General features: G+C 34.4%; 1 protein-coding gene across 2 annotated transcripts in view; it reads left to right on the plus strand.

Annotated features, from left to right (window-relative positions):
- Positions 1-13,858, plus strand: part of SEMA3C (semaphorin 3C) — a 170,494-nt gene extending 156,636 nt beyond the window's left edge. Inside the window, exons 16-18 of one of the 2 annotated variants that reach the window (XM_040644318.1) lie at positions 3,876-3,943; positions 6,258-6,388; positions 13,448-13,858. In XM_040644318.1, the coding sequence (XP_040500252.1) occupies positions 3,876-3,943; positions 6,258-6,388; positions 13,448-13,465 (217 nt within the window). In that variant the 3' untranslated portion in view covers positions 13,466-13,858. Of the gene's footprint in view, positions 1-3,875; positions 3,944-6,257; positions 6,389-10,052; positions 12,857-13,447 lie in introns of those variants that run through there. The other variant, XM_008686182.2, reaches the window with a different exon arrangement.
- The last annotated feature ends 8,651 nt before the right edge of the window (positions 13,859-22,509 follow it).

The following is a 22,509-nucleotide window of genomic DNA, read 5'->3' on the forward strand; positions in this document are numbered from 1 at the left end:
TACTTATCCATAAAACAGAATGTAATCTTGCCATTTGTGAAATGGATGGACCCTGAGGGCATATGCTAAGTGAAATAAATCAGAGAAAGACATAAACTGTATGATCTCACTTATATGTGGAATTTAAAAAATAACAACAAACCAAGCTCATGGAGATAGAGAACAGATTAGTAGTTGCCAGAGGTAGGGTATGGGTGGGAGAAGTGAACAAAGGGAGTCAAAAGACACAAACTTCCAGTTATAAAATAATTAAGTCATGGGGATGTAATGTACAGCATGGTGACTATAGTTAATAATACTGTATTGCTTATTTGAAAGTTGATAATAGAGTAGATCTTAAAAGTACTCATCACCAGAAAAAAAATGTTGTGACTATGTATGGGAACAGATGTTATCTAGTTGTGGTCATTTCACTATATATATATCAATCATATATATATATATATTACAACATAATGATTGGATGCACACCTGAAACTAGTATAATGTTATATGTCAATTATTTCTCAATTTAAAAAAAAGAATAAGCAGGGGAAAAAACGTAGTATGTGTTTAAGGAGGAGGTAGTAATCATTTAAAGAGCTATCTGAATCTCTATCAGTGTCTTAATTCTATCATAAAAAGCTGAAAAATCTCCGTCTATCATCTATCTATCTATCTGTCTATCTATCTATCATCTATCTATCTATCTATCTATCATCTGTCTTATTCCTTGGCCTACTCACACCCATCTTTGGCTAGCACATTGAAAGTTTCATTACCAATATCTATACTATTTAAGTTCTCCAAATTATTTTAAAACTTAAATATATAGTGAATGCAAAACATGTTTGCTGAATTAACTATTTCCTAAATTCTCATATATAATATTTTTAAGTAATTAAAAAATAATAATAAAAACGATCACTTGTATTTTCCATACTAATTTTATTTAGTAGTGTTAACTATTTTATTTTGATTGTACTGTCTATCTATCTGGAACACAAAGATTATGTGGAGGAATTCATAAGAATGAAAACCAAAAACATGTCCTTTGTATGGAATAAGAATTAGTGATACTTGGAAACCAATGGAGTTTATACTCTGATACAATAAAGTTGTTAAATATCATTGGCTCAGTAGTTGCTTTTTTTTTAAAGTTTGCTTATGGCAAATAATACAAACAATTTTCCTTTTCATTCTCAAGGATCTTAAATATTTGTGCATTTGTACCAAATACTGCAATTTAATCTCAAATGTTATTTATTCAGGATTCAGACATGCAGTTAGGAATTTTATTCTAAGACAAGATAATCAGTTCAATCTTCAAGTAAATATCTGTTTTATATACAAGAACAAAAATGATTTCACTGTTTATCTGAAGGATTATACTATAAGGAAGAAAACATTGGTAACTTGAGCTCAAATCCCAAATCCTACATGCAAATATAGTATTACTCTACCCACCAGCTTTCACAATGCTGTATGACTATCCTAAAGGGAATCTACAAATACAAAAAATCTCAGCTCTCTTGTTGATCTCATCATTTAGGCCAAGCCATAATACTGTTTTTCTGTACAGGATGTCTGGAAGCTATGTGATCCTGTAAATTCAGGTTGCCCAGCTATGCAAACCGTAATATAGTGCTGGTCACAGGACAATCAATTTAACCATTGTGAGTGATAGTGCTTCTCTAGATGGCTGAAAATGACTAGTTCAGCCATAAGAACTCTCACATGGTGCTCATATAATATAGTGCACTCATTAGTTGATTGGTAGTAAATAATGCTGTGGCTTGGAAATATAGCAAACACAATGTAGTAAAAACCTGAAATAGGAGCTATTCTAGAGTACAGCATTAATTGTATTTCCTGAGACAAGAGTGACTTCCACTAGTTTGTGTGTGTATTGTTGTATTAGAAATATAAAATTGAGGGGTGCTTGGGTGTCTCAGTCAGCTAAGCGTCCGCCTTCAGCTCAGGTCATGATCCCGGGGTCCTGGTATCAAGCCACGCATTAGGCTCCTCGCTCAGTGGGGAGTCTGCTTCTCCCTTTTCATGCCCCCCACTCGTGCTCTTTCTCTCTCTCTCTCTCAAATAAATAAATAAAATCTTTAAAATATCTATATATTTTACATATATATATAAAATTAGGATCATGTGACTTTTTTGGGAAAAGAATACATAAATGACACAAATTTTATACCTATATTTCCATAAATAGATGTATGTGATCAATTGAACATACAAACTACTATTTGCTGTAACCTTAAAATGATTTTTTTCACTGTTGATGACTCTGAGATTAGTTTCACTTTGTAAATTTGATAATCCCTGGGAGATTTTAATATTTCTGCTCTTCTTACTATTTTAATTTATCTTTAAGGGTAAAAATGTTGTGACTTAACAGCTAACCCAATTAAGTAATATGCTCATTTATATATTCTTCACAGCCTTGATAGTAAACAATCAATGTATCCCTGTATTCCCAATATTTAAAGAGAGGATCTTTTCCTTCTCTCTCTCTCTTCTTTTATTATTTAGAGAGAGAAAGAGAGCATGCACAAGTGGGGGGAGGGGCAGAGGGCGAGAGAATCTGAGGCAGACTCTGCTCGGTGCGTGGATCCCGCCACACGATTGATCCTACCTCTGGGAGATCGTGACCTGAGCCGAAACCAAGAGTCAGACCCTCAACCAACTGAGCCACCCACGTGCCCCACTTTTTCTCTCTTCATATCCGTGATTTATTGCTAAGAGAATTTCAGTTGCTCTATTTTGATTTGTTTCACTATGTGATACAATAGAAACTAATATATATATTTTTTGAATCTACGACTCAGTAAATTAATTAGTATCCAAATAACTTAAAACATCGATTTAAATAATGGCTGGCTTATAAAGAATGTAAGTAAATTTTGAAATACTTCAGTTGAGATACGTAACAACTAAAATGCAGTGAGTGAACTGTGGATCCTGAATAACTTCAAAAAATCCATAAGGGATATTTTGGAGACAATTAAGGAAATTTTAATATAAAATGTGTATTGTGTGATATTGTTGAATAAATATTCATATATTTAGTATGATAATGATACTGTTGTTATGTAGGGAAATTAGAAGATTCATGCTGAAGTATTGAAGAATGAAGCATTACATGTCTGCAACTTATTTTCTAAAGATTTTCATATATGTGCATAAACTATATATACAACATAATACTTACATGTGAGAGAAAAAATAAATGTGATTAAATATAACAATTCATGTATCTAAGCATACCAGTGTTTATTGTACTCATATATCCACTCTCTGTAGGCTTGACATTTTTCAAAGTAAAAAGTTGAAGGAAAATTCTTATTCTAGTAAATGAACAATTTTGCTTAACTTTATATTAAATGTCCATGTTCTGTCTATCACCTGTTTCAGAAAAGTTTTAATATATCAGGAAAGTGTTAGAAAATGTTGACTTTTGTAAGAAAGCTATGTTTACTTAACAAAATTATAAGAAAGAAGGTGCTAGTGAGTTCATACTCTAGAGGTTTTCATCTTACAGAATGTTTGATGAATGTCTCTAAACTAAAATTTACACTATTAATTTGGAATCTAGCATTTGCCCAGGAAATGCACATATTAAGGATTTCATAGCCATTCTATCACCAGTAGTAGATAGGGAGGGACGGAGTTAATTCAGAATGAAAACAAGGTTAAGAACCCATCCTATCATGGAAGTGTTGAATAATAAATGTCAGCTAGCTGTGTCAGATAATCAGACCTCTTTTCCTTATGAAAGCTTAGGTAATTAAAAGACTGTGAAACTAAAAATGCAATCTCGTAAATATGGTGTAATTGGCAATGTTAATTCTAAGTCAGTTTTATGTATGTCTCTGCACTTACAGGAGGAGCCGAAGACAAGACGTGAGACATGGAAATCCATTGACTCAGTGCAGAGGATTTAATCTAAAAGGTATTAAAACTGAGCAAGGGTCAAACTCGGTAAAGAGTTGCAGTGCTCCATGTCACATTTCAGGGAAGGAAACCTTGTTATAATTCACATCTTCTATTTTAACGAAAGATTATGAAGATTGTTGGTGTTCATATGGAAATTAAAAATTAAACGTTATTTGTATGTATAGTAGAAAAAACAAATGTCCGTGAACACAGGTACCTTGGGTATGTTAGTTGGCTAGGTCTTTCACATAGATGTCAGTTATAGATTTTCCTAGCTATTATTTTTTTTTCCCTGAAGCAACAAAGCTATTATCTTCTTCTTAGGAAAAAAAATTTGCTTTTTTAAAAATTTAAAAATTTCAATGAAAATTTAAAAATTTTTTAAAAATTTACCATTTTAACCATTTTAAAATGTACAGTTCTGTGGCATTAAATACATTCACATTGTTGTGCGACCAGGACCACATCCATCTCTAGAACTTTTTCATCTTTCCCAAGTGAAACTCTATGTACATTAAATACGAGCTCCCTCTTCACCAGCTTCTGGAAACCACCATTCTACTTTCCATCTTTATCAATTTGACTATTCTCAATACCTCTTATAAGTAGAATCACACAATATTATCCTTTTGTAACTGCTTATTTCACTTTTTCTTCAGGGTTCATTCATGTTGTAACATGTGTCAGGATTTCTTTTCTGTTGAAAATGGAAAAGTATTCTGTTATACTTATATATCACATTTTGTTTATTCATTCATCTATCACTAGACACTTGGATTGCTTCCACTTTGAGCTATTATAAATTATCCTGCTCTGAACATGGGCGTACCAGTGCCTTAGTTTTACAACTTATAACCATTCCAATACTTCTTAAAATCCTGCCTATGTCTTATGATCAATCTAACCCATTTGTTCCCATCCTGACATGAAGATCCCATGTTATTATACTTTCCCCACTAACCTTCTTCCCTCCACCTGAACACCAGTGAAATCTCTTCATGCAGAGCTGTCTTGGCTCATGAAAGTTCTATAGACCCACTGTTGCTAACAATTAACACCAAGACTCCTATTGCTAATATTTTTGAGTCTGGGCCTTTCTTTAGTGAAGACTGACATTCTTATTACTAACTACACAAACTGTAAGGAGAAAATTGTGATGCGTTTTGTTTAGTGGTTTCATACATCTAATTGAGGGAATAAATCCAGGTTACCATTTCTCTATTTATATTTATAAATATATGTGCCAGTTCTACTAATAGTAGTAGTTATAGTGGTGGAACTGTCAGTGGGGGTAGTGATGAACACACATGGATGTTGGCTTTGTGTCAGAACCTGAGTTAAGTGCTTTTTTTTGTGGATTATCACACTTACTGCTCAATAAACTACTAAAGTAAGGTCTATTCTTATCCCCATTTTATGAATGAAGATGATGTTCAAGTCCAAGCTACCCATGTTTATACTACATGGTCTTCCTGAATTAAGAAATTCAGTACAGAACCTGTATGAAAACATAAACCAGGGGCGCCTGGGTGGCACAGCGGTTAAGCGTCTGCCTTCGGCTCAGGGCGTGATCCCGGCGTTATGGGATCGAGCCCCACATCAGGCTCCTCCACTATGAGCCTGCTTCTTCCTCTCCCACTCCCCCTGCTTGTGTTCCCCCTCTCGCTGGCTGTCTCTATCTCTGTCAGATAAATAAATAAAATCTTTAAAAAAAAAAAAAAGAAAACATAAACCATGTTTTAGAGCCAAGTAAAACTGAGACACAGAAGGGTCAAGTAAGTTGCCAAAGGTTACACAGTCAGTCTTGGTGAAGTCAGAATTTTACCTCCAACCTCTGATTCCAAAGATTGTGTTCTCAACTACCACTTCCCATAGCAGCCACACTTGGCTCTCTGACTTTTCCTGATGCTTCTGAATTCCATCTATACTCCATTGAATATGGATGAAACTGGCTTTAAGAATGCCTGGCACTTACTAACTTTTCAAGTAGGATATGTTTCCTAATAATTCACAGCATCGGTTTGCCCAACTCTGAAAAGCTGAAAACACCTAATTTGTAAGGATATTGTAATAATTAAATGTTCAAAGTGATATTAAGGACATTCCTTGATATAGAGTACTTCTTGAATAACCATTGATTCCCTTATGTCTTTCTCTCCTTCCCTTTCGGTTAAACACAACAGGTAAACAATGTATAACAGTTGTCCTGTTAAATGATTAAAGACTGCCCTTTGGAGGCTTCTGTAGGTGATGACAATTTTATAGAGCAATAAACATTCATATAGGAGAATATGTTCTAAATTCTCTTCTCTCTCATTTTTGCTTTTCAGCATATAGAAATGCAGCTGAAATTGTTCAGTATGGAGTAAAAAATAACACCACTTTCCTTGAGTGTGCCCCGAAGTCTCCACAGGCATCTATCAAGTGGCTGTTACAGAAAGACAAAGACAGGAGGAAAGAGGTGAGTAACACACCCCAACAGCAATCAATCAGGGCTTTGGAAAGACATTCGATCACCATCCCTCAGTGAGGTTCAGAGCAAACGAGAAAGAAAAGGCATATGAACATCCTTTTATGTCTGTGGGATGACAAGCGCCACTTTCTTTAAAATCCTTTGTCTGTAGAGTTGATGAATTAATTAGAAATCCTTGCTGCCTGTTCACCTCTGTAACACGGTGATTGAAACAAGAGCTTGGGCACTCAAGACGGGGGTATTGATATGAGGAAGCATGCGTAAAAGAAACAAGATGTGTGCAAAACCAGAAGCCAAGTTCTCACACAGCAGCACCTTTGTGTGATTCACAAGATAAAAGGGGGCTTTAAAAAAAGTTCAATTTTTCCTCAGCAAGAAATTATACTAAACTGTAACTTTTATGGTAAGGAGCATTTTTCTGCCATGTGGTAATCTGTTTCCCTTGCTTTATTATCCATGACTCTAGGGTTTTGGTTAGGTAATATATGGAATCATTGTTTATGGGACCATTGCCTTTATTTAGTGATATGGAAAAACAGTTTTGCAAAGAAAAGGACACTGACATTAACCTTTCACTGATCAGAAAGAGCTGTTTTAAAAGAGAAGCGTTGTAAAACGGCTTAGGGTAAAATATTATAAATAATGAGCTCCATAATGTTGATGTCATGTTGTAGTGACAAATGAAAGGAAGAAGAAGAAAAATATATGCGTGTATATAAGGCCTTAGGGTAGTCTAAAATGTAATGCTATTAGCAGTGTCGTAAAATCTGATGAAGCAAAGGGGGGAAATGGAGCCTTCTGCATTTGGGCGTATCCTTCTGTTGTGGGCAGTTTGGGTACTAAGTATTAAGTTAATTGAAGATATTTAGAATGAATACAATCCCAAGCTGTAGAACACAGACACCTTCATCAACGTTACTGAAATACATGCTGGCTCCGTGTGAGAAAATACTTTACAACTCAGACCTGCCTGTCCAAAGACAGTATGAGCTGTTTAGGAAATTGTGTGTCCCCTGTCCCTGGAATAGTAAACCATAGCCTCATGACCACTTGCATAAAAGATTTAACCATCTGGAGGAGAGAGGAGCTAGATGAACTTCGGGGCTCCTTCTTGCCCCAGAATTCTGATACTAAACAAATCTTTTAAAATATTTTTATTAATAAAAATTATTGTTTATTTGAGATCTCTTTTCTTTGCCACAAAAGTCTGTCATCAAAAAGACCTTGAAATTTCTATAGTCTAATTAATTTTAAATTCTTTCGAATGGATGTAAATGGTAATACGAATTGCCTTACGAAGTAACCTGGAGTAGAAGTCATACTGTGTGATGATGATTATCATACAGAAATAAAGTTCTTAGGCCAGAGCATGGCACACGGTCATGAATAGTCCTTCCTGAGAAGTTCTGTGTGTTCATAAGTGAATTGGAAACCTGAAATTCAAACAGGGATTACCTAACATGAATAAAATGTCTTTCTTTAATTCAGTAAAAAGTTAAATACAATAACATACAATAAATGAATAAAATTTCTGTTACTTAAATTAAAGAAAATGAGTACATGCAAGCTTGAATACATGCCACAAAAATTAATAAATGCAATTAAAAATGGAATGAGTTATCTATTTAATGACTGAATCTCTTTTGTGGTATTTCTGACGTTTTATTTCAGAATGCTCAAGAATGTAGACTCAATTATTACTATCTTGCTTTTTCTTCTAATCTCAAAAATATAAGAATCCTATAAGACTATGAAAAAATTAACTATAATATAATTATGCAAATCTATTTTATCCAGAATTTGCAGAGCACAATTCCACTCATTAATTTAGTTGAACAAATTATTACTATCTTACTAAATTTATCCTAATTCATCCTTATTAGTTTAGGCAAACACATGTTTATTTGTCATGTTAATGATATGTAAATATTGAACTTTTTAAAATAATGTAAGACAAATGGTAAAAGCTCAGGACAAAAATGTAAATAATTCATACTGAATAGCAATAAAGTGAAAACTAAAAGATTTCCTCACCTCCACTTCAATATTTATTCATACTTCCTAGAGTATGAAGCTACTAAGAATTATATATTCAATCATAATGTATTCCTCCAAATATTCCCCATAATTTTCCTATTTTTGTTTTTCTTTCTCTCTTTGTCTCTTTCTCTCCCTGATGTACACACACACACTTTAATATCAGTACATATGGTGCTAACTCATTTTTCTTGGCTACATAGTGTTCCACTATAGGACTATATCTTTTTTTAAAACTATCTACTGCTTAAGGTTATTGTTTTTCTTCTTATCAAAAACATCATGTAAATGAACATTTGCACACTTTTGAGTATATCTTCTGTACAAATTCCTAGAAATGAAATTTCTGCATCAAATCCATGTTATATGGATTTATAAAATTGGCCTCCAAAATTTTTCCTAATTTTGAACACATAGAAAATGTTTTCTTTCCTTTTGTTTCTGAACGCATTTCTACGTGATTGAAGCTACTGTGGAGACACATTTAAACTTTAAAAATTAAATTAACATCAGAACTTTGCTTTAGTATTTCAGTCCTTCTTCCTGATCTCCCTTTTCTAGATCTGTTCTATTATCTGTATTTCAATACTATAGTTTGCCTTTTTGTGCTTTTGTGGAGGGGGTTACTTTTTATCTAAAACAATCTTTCTTTGATTTTTATTTCATTAATAATTAGATACATATTTACACAGAAATTTACCATTCACAAAAACATTTTACATACATTCCTTTATTTTGATTTGGGTCAATTTTCTCCCCCTTCAGTGAAAGATTCCAGAGTACCCATGTTACCACTTAGGTTTTTAGTCTGTTCATTGACAATACTATAACTGGCACTTTAAGAAAGATGGATTTCATGCATTTAACTAATATCCAGCATATGAGAGTTTTTCCAGGATAAGCCTGTAAAGTAATTAAATATTAACCTCATAGCTTCTTATTACCTTTCTTTGGAAAGTAAAACCACTTAGAAGACTTAGAAGATGATGGCATTTCAGCTTATTTTTAGTCATTCTTTAGTTTGGGATAATTGGAAAAAGTCCTTAATAGTGTTCAAAACTCTGCCTCTGCTTATATAATTTTTTTCAAGTTGTCTTACTACTTAGTAATGAATTGTTTCCATTTTTAGTTAGCAGAACATTCATCATTGAAAAATGGCAAAATTCAACCATTTAACTGCATTCATGATTTTACTAAGAGTATTTTTGTTGCAATTAAAGGCAAGAACTCCAGGGCAGAAGAGATATTTTAAATTATTCTATGAATTTTACTTATATATGTTGACTGTGATTCACATTCCAAATGCAACCAAAACTCTGTGCTTATATGTGCAGAAACTACTTCTGTCCAAAGGGAATGAACTTTAAGCTATTTTTGGCAATATGGGTGATAACTTCACCCTCTCTTTAATAGATTCAGTGCTCTTGAAACAAGATCTCCTGTGCAAAACAGGCTATGGAACTGACCAAAAGTTTGTGTTCACTAAGAAGGAAGCTAATCAGTACTTGATGCTTTCGCCAAATTTGAAAGTCCAGAGATACTCTGTATATGTTGCTCATATCTTTTTAGAAGACACAGAGTTGGGTTCGGGATCTTTGATGAGTCTCTCTTTTAGGTCAAGCTGAACGAACGAATCATAGCCACTTCACAAGGACTTCTAATCCGGTCCGTTCAAGATTCTGACCAAGGACTGTATCACTGCATTGCAACAGAGAACAGCTTCAAGCAGACCATAGCCAAGATCAACTTTAAAGTTTTAGATTCCGAAATGGTGGCTGTTGTGACAGACAAATGGTCCCCATGGACCTGGGCCAGCTCTGTGAGGGCTTTACCCTTCCACCCAAAGGACATCATGGGGGCATTCAGCCACTCAGAAATGCAGATGATTAATCAGTACTGCAAAGACACTCGGCAGCAACATCAACAAGAAGAATCCCAGAAGATAAGAGGGGACTATGGCAAGTTAAAAGCTCTCATCAATAGCCGGAAAAGTAGAAACAGGAGGAATCAGTTGCCAGAGTCATAATGTTCTCTTACTTAGGGCTTATGCTTCCAGTAAAGAATGGTCTGTCTTCAACGATCAAATTTTGAGCAAAGAACCTTGTGCTTTACCCATGGGAAATTCCTGAGAAAGGTGTTACTCACTCCTAAAGTGAATATTACATGAACTGAGATGAGCATGCATTTTCTTGTATGATATTGACTAGCACTAGACATGTCATGGTCCTCATGGTGCATATAAATATTTAACTTAACCCAGATTTTATTTATATCTTTATTTACTTTTCCTTCAAAATCAATATGACGGCTATAAAACTAAAATTCTTACATCCCTTAACTGAATGAGGGCCATAACCCCATGATCTTCCTTCCTTGCTTTAGGGGTTTAGATTTGGAATTGTCAGTGATTTTATAGATGGAAACAAATGCCAAGTTCACAACTTTTACATTGTAAAAGTTGTATAAATACATGTGATAGAATAGCTGTCAAAAGAAATCTAGAAGAGATACAAGTCAAGGAAGAGGGCATCTAAAAGTTGTATAAAACATGAGTAATTCATACAGAAAAATGAACAGTTTATATGCTTCCAATGAAATATATTAATGTGTCTTTTTAATTGTAAAAATGGTCAGTTGCTGATATTTGTAACTGATCTTTGTTTCCTTGTTTTAGGAAAATAAAATGAATGACCCTCACCATAAACATCTCTGATTAGAGTAATGTCAGTGAAGCTTTCAAGTTTATATTCTTACACTATCATCTTCCAAACAAAAGCACTTTTTGGGAAGTTATTTAAGTTATTATAGACTCAGAGAATATAATCTTACACTGTTTAATTACTGTATTTGTTCTAATTTTGTAGTCTGTGTGGCAAAGTAAACAATATAAGAAGAAAAAATGAAATATCAAATTTGTATATGAGAGGTGAAACTATCAAAATGGAGAAAAATAAAGTAAGAAATGTAATGCTATTAAAAGCTGTTTATAAAAATGTGACTAGTTTTTACCATCAGTGATTAATTTCAGTAATAAACTCTTACATTTTTTTGGTTTACCAACCCAGATATCATATGATTTTTAAGTCACTAATTCATTTTTTAAAATGATCTTTAGTGTGTGCTAGAGAGGTGCTCATTTTGTGGCAAAATGAAAAAAATTCGAATACGAACAAAAATAGATACACTTAAAAGAATGCTGGTGCATTCTGTTCCCTGGTATATAAATACAAATGTGGTAAATTTTGTAATGAATAAAATAGTTTTCTTCTAATTGTATGTTTGGATCATTTCATTAGAAAAAAATTATTATTGAACCTTTTATTCCAAATAGCAATTAGATGGGAGAAATACGAAAAATTTCTATATACCGTTATATTTCCTTTAAAAACACAAATTTGCCTTTTCATTTATTTTACTTTTGAAGAAATTTTCATGTTTCCAGGTGCAAATAGAAATTGCATCACAGACCTATTCAAAATCTAGTACAAAATTTTATTTGTAGTTAATAGTCCACAAAGAAGGTAAGGTAGACTTATTACCTTTTTAAGCACCACGGCATAAAAGCTTCAAGAACTAAAATCATTGTCAAAATGAATGTAATCATTGATCAGAATCTAAAAATATGATTTATTATTTAAGTGGTGGTAAATTATGATATTATAAGAGGAGGCCTCAGTGGGAGCAAACACAGCAGTTAAAATATACAACATAACTAATGTTCATTCAAAAATAAGCTAATAAGTAAAAGCTATTCTTCCAAATGTGTATGATTCCTAAGTATTCTCTAAAGCAGTTTATTATACAAATATTTTGCCTGCTATGTGCAGAAATAGAATCGTGTGTCGATGGAAGGCCAACACCATCTTCAGTGTTTAAGGCCAGTCTATTCTATGTACAGAGTTTAAAGTAAAATTGTTTTAGAGTCAAAGGATAGGATAAACTACAGAGGTCCCCTTGCTTAATGTAAACACAAACTGATAGACAATAAGGGTGTTTAGTTTTGTAATATTATTTGTGCTATTTAATACCTTCTCCTTTGAACATTATTCAATTGTATATACTTTTATTGCTTTTGTTTTAAAATTATAGAAATTCTTCTTCAACAACTGCCAAATGTAAAGAAAATTTTCTTTCTCCAAGATAATGTCAACGTATACTATTGGTGGTTAATTAGTTTTATTTTGTGTAGTTTGACATTTCAATGACTTAATATGTTTTCCATTTGTATTGTACATAAAATTTCCTAGGAATGCACTTTTCTTTCAAAGAGTAGGTTTGTGGATAGATTTTAGCACGATGAAGCTGTCATTACGGTGAATGTTCACTCTGTGAGAAAATAAACTAAATGTAGTTAGTACATTAATATTTAATTGGATATCGAAGAAATCATTTGCCTGGCAAAATAAAACATGTTGAATTCCCAAAGAATGTCTTCAACTTTTCTTTTTAATTTTAGATATATAATTGCTTGTTGACATGATAGAATCTACTTAAACTTATAGTTTTTTTCTTCTTAAGTTGTATTTGTTTATTTATCAATTTTTGTAAAAATAATGCATCTAGATATTTCTAAATTCAAAACTTCTGGAAGAATATACATGGAAAACTCTCCTTATACCATTATCCCTCATTTATTCAAGTCACAACCCCAGTAACATCCTATATTGTCAATCTCTATGTGTATTTCTGTGATATTTTACATATATGCAAGCAAATTCATATTTGTTTTCTCTTTAAGATGCACAATACATCCATTCACATCCATCAATAGCTATTCAGACTGCGTTGTATCTAACAGTGGCTGTGCAGGGTGGCGGGGAGTATAGTTTAGGAGTGGTTGGGCTTTGGAGCCAGACTACCTGGATGTGAATCCAAGCTTACTGTCTTGGAAAAATTATTAAATTTCTCTTTGCCTTAGTTGTCTGTCCAAGTTCATACCAGTAGAGTATTAGAACAGAACATATGATATAATAACTATTCAATAAATGTCTTAATATTTTCCTTATTTAGAAAGTGACATCCTGCTAGAACAGGAAGGAATCTTTCCGTTGTGTTCTTTGTCAAGTTAAACACCAGTGACCCAGGTTGGGGAGCCTGCAGTCAGTGGATCACTTAACACCTTACCAGGTAAAATCAGCCTTTATGTAATTGAGGAGAAGGAAGAAACAAGTTAATTCATAATTCTGCTAATGCATTTGAAAGCAGAAGTATTAGAGATTTCTTCTATTTCTGGACTTTAACTCTAATAATGTGAGCTGAGAAAGCGTGAACAAAAAAAATATATTACAAGTTATCTCAACGAATCTTCCAACCTGATGATTTGGCACTATTCCCTAATTGCCTCATTATTTTTCAGTATCTCCCTTGCTTATATTTCATCTTAACTTCAGTTTAAAATAATTTTAATATATTTCTTATCATTCTAGTGTGTTTTTGAGGCTTTATGCCTCCTACCTAAGGGGAAAAGATTTTAAGAAAAAGATAATCGTTTCCTGTGTCTATTCTTGCAGCCAAAGTCAAGGGAGACATTGCAGCTTTGTTTTACAGCATAGTAAAGTCTGTAAAAACCTTAAATCTAAACAAGGAAATAATCAGACAAAATGAAAATATTTACTTACCCAGAAGCATTGAGAATTTCATTGAATTTTATGCATGATGACAAACCTATGGAAGATTGAATTTTTATTTTTTCCTTAAGAGTTTATCCCACCATCATTTTATCCAGTCACCTTTCGCACAAGAATACAAGCCTTTCTGTAAAATCAAAATCAATTGCCATAAATTCTGTGTATGTGCCATTCCGTGAACTTCATTGTCAATAAATTGTTTTCCCTTAGGGGCTTCTGATAGATATATTTCAATGTTTATGGTTTCATAACAATATTACTTTCATAGTGCATAGGTATTGAGAATTGGAAAAACTAGCTTCAAGACAAGAAAATGCCATCCTCACTATAGTGACTAGTCTATTTGTCTACCTCATAAAATAATACTTCCCACATAGTTTGAATTGTATATTTCTCAGGGCTATTATGTTGCCATGCTTGAGTGTTACTTACATAAAGTGCTATTAAAGAATGGCTTTATAACAAACACATTAGAACTGTTTATTAACCTATGTTAGGTTACCTCCGTGTTCCTCAAGAACAAAAGCAGGATGAAGTCTATTCCTTAAGAGTTTCTCTGAATTATTTATATCAAATGTCATTCAAACATTTTATGAGACCAAAAACCATAATTATTTCTGCATGGCAGAATGGATATATGATAAAGTTATTATGAAAATAAAAGTCACTCCTGTTGTTTCTCTGGGTATTTTTCAATATACATGTGATCTTGGCTCATGAGGGGATGCAATGACATGAAAGGAATTTCCTATTTTCTTAGTCTTTTCAGAATGTGACTTCTATGATTCCATATAGGAAAAAGGAGTGGAAGCTTCTGTTTTATTTCTCCTGTTACTGATTTGTGCTTGTGTGCTGGACGCGGGAGGTTATGATCATCTTCCTTTTTCTGCTACATCATGGCTTGTCAGAGAAGCAGGACCTTCCGAGTATCTTCTTTTGACAACGTTGATGTGACTTGGCAGTTGTAAATTGTGGTTTGATGTTGGGAGTCAGCTTGACTCATGAATAGGAAAACAGCTGTGAGAAACAAAATACTCAGGAGGTGCTACCTAAACCATATCAGCCTGCATATGGATGTATTTGTTATATCACAGGTTATGCCCACATAAATCCACAGAACAGCTATATTCAATTTATTTATTATTTCAAAATAAGGCTCAATTTCAGCTGCAAGTTTCCATTCCAGCTTCTCCACTTATAAATGATATAACCTGGGAACATCACGCCCCTCTTGATAAATTGTTGCTTTCTCTAAGATTGGAATTACAACAATATCTATAACATGAAATAGTTGTGAGAATTAAGTAAGTCAATATGTGTGGAATTCTTATAGTGCCTGACACATAGTGAAAGTTCAGTGAGTACATGTGATTATTTTTCTACCAGGAGAACAGAACTATTTCTTTCAAATATTTGAGCGTTTGTCCCTCTTTTATCTCAGATTGCATCAAAATAGTTCAACTGATATTTGATGTCATTTATCTACATCAGCATCCATGGCAACATTTTTTTGTTTGAACTTAGCCATCCGTGTACAGGTGTCCCCTGAGCCGTCCCTTGTTGCCAATACAAAGTCCTGTCAGAGCAGCTGAGCATTCCATTGCATCCAGACACTCTTACAAGAAGAGGAATATTTATGCTATTCTTTCATCATTCTGGGAGACAAGCCAAGGACCCCTTCCCACCTAAAATTACTCTGTGTGTGTGTGTGTGTGTGTGTGTGTGTGTGTGCGCGCGCGCGCGCGCGCGCGCGCTTGGCCCCTCCAGGATCCCGTACCTCCTCAAGACACAAACCTGGAAGTGACGTAACAATATAGGACCCACAACCCCTATTGTACTCATCACCCTTTCCGCCAATCCACCGTTCACCGTCACGGTCTCTGGTGGCAAGAATTATTCATTAATATCTCCCATGAACTTCAGCAGTGGATTTCACACTTCAGGACTCAAGTACCTTCTAAGAAGATTTTGAAAATCTGTGTAGCCCCTAACACATTTCTAAGATAACATCTAAATTTTTTATTCTAAGTTTAAGTACTTGCAAAGGATATCATTTCTCATATGACATAAATTATGACATTTTAAAATTTAAACGTTTTTTTTTTTGTTCCATGGTTTATCTAGAGGTATGTTGATATACTTCCAAATACTTAGGGATTTTTTTCAGCTCTCCTATTATCAGGAATCTCTTGATTTCTAATTAAATACCACTGTGGTCAGATGATATAAACTGAATGACTTCAAGACTTCAATATTTATTAAGATATGTTTTAGTAACCAATCTATAGTGTAGGCTAATAAATGTCCCATGGGTATTTGTTAAGTGTGGTATTCGGTGTCGACTAGTCCGTATTGATAATGTTTTTCAAATCATTTATATTTTAATTTTCACTTTTTTTTGGTCTGTTTTATCAAATCCTGAGAGAAGGTTGTTAAATTCCAAACTATGCCTTGTATTTGTTTATTTCCCCTTTATTTCTGCCAGTTTCCCTCATGTATTTGGAAGCTTTCAAAGTGCATACACATTTAATACTGTTATTGTTCTCGATAAACTTGATCCTTTCAACCTTATGAAAGATTTTTTTTGGTACTGGTTTTCTCAAAGTCTACTTAGTGTAATACTAGATAGCCACACCATAGTACAGATCTTTCTCATCTTACAGTGGGGCTGTGTCCTTATAAACCCATCATAAGTTGAATATATCATAAGTCAAAAATGCTTTTAATAAACTAATCTACCAAATATCATAGCTTAGCCTAGTCCACCTTAAACATGTTCAAACACATTGGCCTATAGTTGGGCAAAGTCATCTAACACAAAGGCTCATTTATAATAAAGGGTTGAATATCTCATGTAATTTATTGAAAACTGTGCTGAAAGTGAAAAACCATGGCTGTAGATGTTGGTTTGTTTACCCTCATGATCACGTGGCTGAATGGGAGTGGCAGCTCACTGCCCCCTGAGAATCACAAGAGATTATTCAACTGCATATCACCGGCTCAGGAAAGGATCAAAATTCAAAGTGTGGTTTCTACTGAATGAATTTTGCTTTTTCATCATCCTTGGAAGACTATAGAATTGAAAAACCATAAATCAAACCCTCATAAGTCATTTAGCTATATTTTTGTGCTATTTTTGATGATCGTTCTAGTGATTACATTATTTATCTTTAAGTATTCATGATCTAGTTTCAAATAATATTCTAGTTTAAAAACAATGTAAGACTCATACAACTATATAATTCAATTTACCCTCCTCTCACTTTTTGTTCTTCCATTTTCTTATATTTTATGCTATATATGTTACAGTTCCTACAATATATTATTATTATTATGATTATTATTGCTTTCTAAAATGAGAACAATGGAATTAAATACAGGAATTTGACACCCACCATCATATCCTTAAATAATAAAGAATAAGCTCTTTTTTAACAGTCAGAACTTATATATTATTCCAATTTCTCCTTATCCATATACTTGTTCTTCTACAAAATTGTGTCCTAATATAAGCATTATATTTTAAAGACATTGGTTACTCTCAGTTTTGCAACAAAAATTATGTATATTCATTTAGACATGAACGCCTGAGCAAATTGTACTTACATAATTTGATGGAGATAGAAGTTTCATTATCATGATGCTATTCAAACATTTAGATATCTTTTGAAGACTGTCTCACATCATTATTGTCAGAATTTATTTATTTCCTTGTTTATTTATTTATTTTTAATTCGAGTATAGTTGGCACAAAATGGTACATTTTGTTTCAGGTGGCAACCTAGTGATGCAACTTCTCTATACATTATGCTATGCTCACCACACGTCACTACGATCTGTCACCATACAGTACTATTACAATACCATTGACTATTTGCTATGCTGCGCCTTTATTCTCGTGACTTATTCATTTCGTAACTGGAAGACTGTATCTCCCACTCCCCTTCACCCATTTTGCCCACTCCCCTCTTACCTCTGGGAACCATTAGTTTGTTCTCTATAGGTCTGATTCTGGGTTTTTTGTTTGTTTGTTTATTAATTTATTTTTATTTTGTTTTTTAGTGTCAGAATTTATTGTAATTAATAAGCTAACAATTTGATTATGTTCTCTTACAATTGTATTTAAAGAAATGTTTGGAAACCATCATTCTTCTCGATACTTGTACTGATCCTTCAAGCCATGCCCTTGATGGGTTCCCTGTTTCAGTGAAGCTACCTCCATTGTTTTTCCAGGATAGTACTTTGTAATACAGACTTCCAGCAGCCACTTGCTTACTGAGCGGCCTTGGGAAAGTTACTTAACCTTTCTGTACCTCTCGTGCTCCTTATCCGAAAAAATGAGGAAAATAACATTATTCACCTCATAGGCTTGTTGTAAAGGCTATAGTCATGTGTCATATACACATATATACACACACATATATATATATATATACATGGTGTTATGTATATAAAGTGATATATATATATAAAGTGTTACGTGTGTGTGTGTGTGTGTGTGTGTGTGTGTTTACAACAGTCCTGCCACTTGATTAAGGTATTATAGTTCAATTAATGCTCTTATCACATGCTGTTATAAAACCTGTCTGTCTTATTCAAAATTTCAGGTGACAGTTTGTCTTTATCATTGCTCCAATTTCCATCATCCCCGCCACTTGCCAGCAGATGGTCTGATGATCATTATTATGTTATGCACTTTGTGGATCTTCATTTTTAACCCTCAACTTTTATTTTCCCAAATCAAGAGCAGGCTCTTGACTCACTCAGGTCCTCGAGCTGGATTCCTTCACCATTCCCCTGGTAACCATGGAGTTACTGTGAGAAGCTGGCTTTCCTGGAGCTTAGATTTATTCGTCCTGGATGTTAGCTGTCATCTACAGTGTTACAAACTTGCCCTTTTTCATAAGGCTCCTTGCTATTCCCTTTTTACAGCCTCCTGTCAGTTAGGTCCTGGCAACCCTCCAGGCATAGTAAATCTCATCTGAATTCATACTGGGGGAGAAACTAAGCTATGTGCTAAGCAACTGACAGCATCAACAGTTACATCGCCATTAGAAGTCCATTATCATTCTCATAAAAATCACCATTTCCTCGAGCATTTTCGGTGAACATTCCTATATAAAGGTATGCGTTATACATCCTTACCTGCTTCCTTTACAGGAATCTGTTTTACAAATGGCAAAACTGAGAGTCTTACACATTTAGAGAATTGCCCTGAATTAAATAATTTTCTAAAGGCCCAAAGGTATGAAATACAAAGTCTAACTCTAAGCTTTAAGCATCTTCTATATTTCCTCTCACTAAAGAATATCCACTACAAAATATTAATATACAGCAGCTTTTGTAATGATTTATAGGAGTCTAGGTAAAATTAACTCAGGAGTCAGAATGCCTAGATTTGACTTTCTAGCTTACTAGTGCCTGGCTTTACAAGTCTGAGATTACCATGATAACATCTATCTCATGGGATTATCAAGGTTGAGATAATTCATGTAAAGCACTTAGGACTCACATAATGTAAAATGAATATCAAATAAATACTGGTGATTTTATTACTGTGCCTCTGATGCTGGAAATATCATTTATTAATTCTTTCAACAACTATTTATTAAGCACTTACCATGTGCCAAAGAGTATTTTAGGCATTGAGGTTATGGCAACAAATTTATCAGTATCTCTCCTATTGTGAAACCTAGTTTTTAGAGGGGGGAAAAAAGAAAATAATAAGCAAATAAGTATGCATTAGCTTAGGTTGAGGTAAGTGCTGCAAAGAAAGCTAGAGAAAGATAAGGAAGTGAGGGAAAGATCAGGGAAAAGAGCATTCCAGGCAGAAAGACAAGCCAGGAAAAGGCTCTAAGGTGAACAAAATTTTGGTGGGTATGAGGAAAAGAAAGAAAACCCATTTGGCTGAATCTGATTAAAAGAGGAAAATCCAGGGGCACCTGGGTGGCTCAGTCAGTTAAGCAGCTGCCTTCACCTCAGGTCATGATCTCTGGGTCCTGGGATCAAGCCCCACATTGAGCTTCTTTCCCAGCGGGGAGTCTGCTGCTCTCTCTTTCTCCCTCTGTCTCTCCCCACCGCTCATTTTTTTTCTCTCTCTCTCAAATAAAAATCTTAAAAGAAAAAGAAGAAGAAAATCTAAGTTAAGTATGAGATGAGATACAAAAGGTAGAGAGACCAAGTCGCTTGTGTCCTGATGACCAGGGTAAGAAATTTAGGTTTGATTCTAATTTAGAAAAGCTACTGGAGACCAATGATGTCACACGAGTGATTCACTTTTAATCAGAAATACTCCTGGCTGTATTTCAGAGAACTTTGAGAGCAAGAACACAAACAAAGAAAACAAAAAGACCAACTAGGAGTCCAAGGCATATTTTTTTTTTTTTTAAACACATACTCTGGTAGATTTAAGTATTGACTTGTATTCACATGGCGGTATAAACAACCAGTAGTAGACCTCTCCTCGAGTGTTTTTTTTGAAATAGGGAGAAGGGCTCATATAAGACAGTACTTACCCTGCGGTTGAGGAAGAATTTGTTGGCGTGGTGTGCCCCACAAGGGTGAAAGGGACACCAAGAGAGGTCAAGAAGTGGCGTGAAGAAAGCTCTAGAGGTGATCCTGAAGCTAGAATATGCCGAAACTGTCAGAACTAGGGATTTATTGCCAGGTAATGTCCAGAGGAGAAAATGGCTTAGGCTTCAATATAGGGAACCAAAATAGTCATGGATAAAAATCTAAGGGTCATTAAAGACAATGTTGTGTGGATCTTTTAAGACAGGCTGGAGTCACATGAACAGTGTCTGTAAATAGCAGGATGCAAATGGCCATTATGGATGAGAGTCCATGATAAATAACCTTAACTGAAGATACAATGCAACATGATTAACGGAGCAACTAGTTGCCAAGGCCAGCTGCTTTAATGGCCCCCTTACTTCATCTTGATTTTATTTACTGGGGAATGATGCACTTTCATCTTACATGTAGAAAAAAGCTGTCTGAGTGAATGGGGACAGCTTTGAGAATGGAGCGGGTGGTGAAATATCATTTTTCAGAAGGGTGAAATTACCATGCATTTTATATAGAAACTTGTATCTTTAATTAGGGCACCGGCGTCAGCATTGAAACAGTGATTCCATGACTATTACCACCCCTCATAGTAGACTCTCCCACCCCAGATTACTGCTTTCCTCTGCCCTGTGAAAAAGGGAAACAACGTGTTTCTAGACAGATGGTCTCTGGACTGACTGCCTTGAGATAATTTCATCAGAAACTGGCATTGAGGCTTTGGAAATGGAGTTAAATCCAGGTTTCTTCTTGGCAACAGAATAATTATGGACACTCATGGATAAAACTATTTATGGAAGATGAATTTGAGGAAGGGAAGAAGGAATAAAAGACTGATTCATTTCTTTACCTCTCCTTAAAGAGCATTACCCTGTACCACCCCTGCCACTACCAAAACCACTAGCTTAGGTCAAGAAAAAAAATATTTATAGACAGAGAACAGCAAAGGGAGTGCTTAATGTGTTCTGAGATGATTAGCGCTTGTTTTTCTTTAATTCATCAGGAGAAATCATAAAAATATTTTTTCAGGCTTTCTTGAAATACTGTCATTTAGGAAAAAAAGCGTAGCTTTGTGAAGCCTTCTCCTGCGCCCCCAGATTAGTTTATCCTTCCTTGCTTTTCTTGTTCATACTATAACATTCACCCTGTTTATTACATTTAACCTCTTATTTTCATCTCTTGCCAGCTCTTTTATTCCTAGTGTCTAGGGCATTGTTGACCATATGATAAGTGCTTAGTAAACATGTGGGGCCCTCCCTTTTTAATAGTATATAGTGAATCCTTTAAGATTCTAATCTAATGAATAGGGAATCAGTAATACTACGTACTGTAATATAGATTTCAGAACATGAACAGTTGTTGGTTTGAAAGTCCATAGACTTTCCATTACGGTAATTAGAGCACTCACTAAAACTTACCATCAACAAACAATTAAAAATCTATCATGTACTTCCGTATAAGAAATGAATAAGACCATTGCAGTTCTCCAAGAGAAGCAAAGCTAAATATAGAATATTTGTTAATAAAAGATGATGCTTAAACAGCTGTCAGATGATTTATATTACAAGGGCAACAAGAGAACCTGATTAAAAGATCTGCTTTGTGGGAGATCAGTAGAAGAAGGAAGAAAAGAATGAAGGGGGGGTAAACAGAAAGGGGAATGAACCACGAGGGACTACGGACTCTGGGAAGCAAACTGAGGGCTTCAGAGGGGAGGGAAATGGGGGATTGGGATAGGCCAGTGATGGGTATTAGGCAGGGCATGTATTGCATGGAGCAGTGGGTGTTATACGCAAACAATGAATCATGGAACACTACATCAAAAACTAAAAATAAATAAATAAATAAACAAAAAGTTTAACAGAGTCTTAAAAAAAAAAA

This window comes from Ursus maritimus, unplaced genomic scaffold (genome assembly GCF_017311325.1).
Source record: "Ursus maritimus isolate PB19 unplaced genomic scaffold, ASM1731132v1 scaffold_3, whole genome shotgun sequence".
In the NCBI taxonomy this organism is placed as follows: Eukaryota; Metazoa; Chordata; class Mammalia; order Carnivora; family Ursidae; genus Ursus; species Ursus maritimus.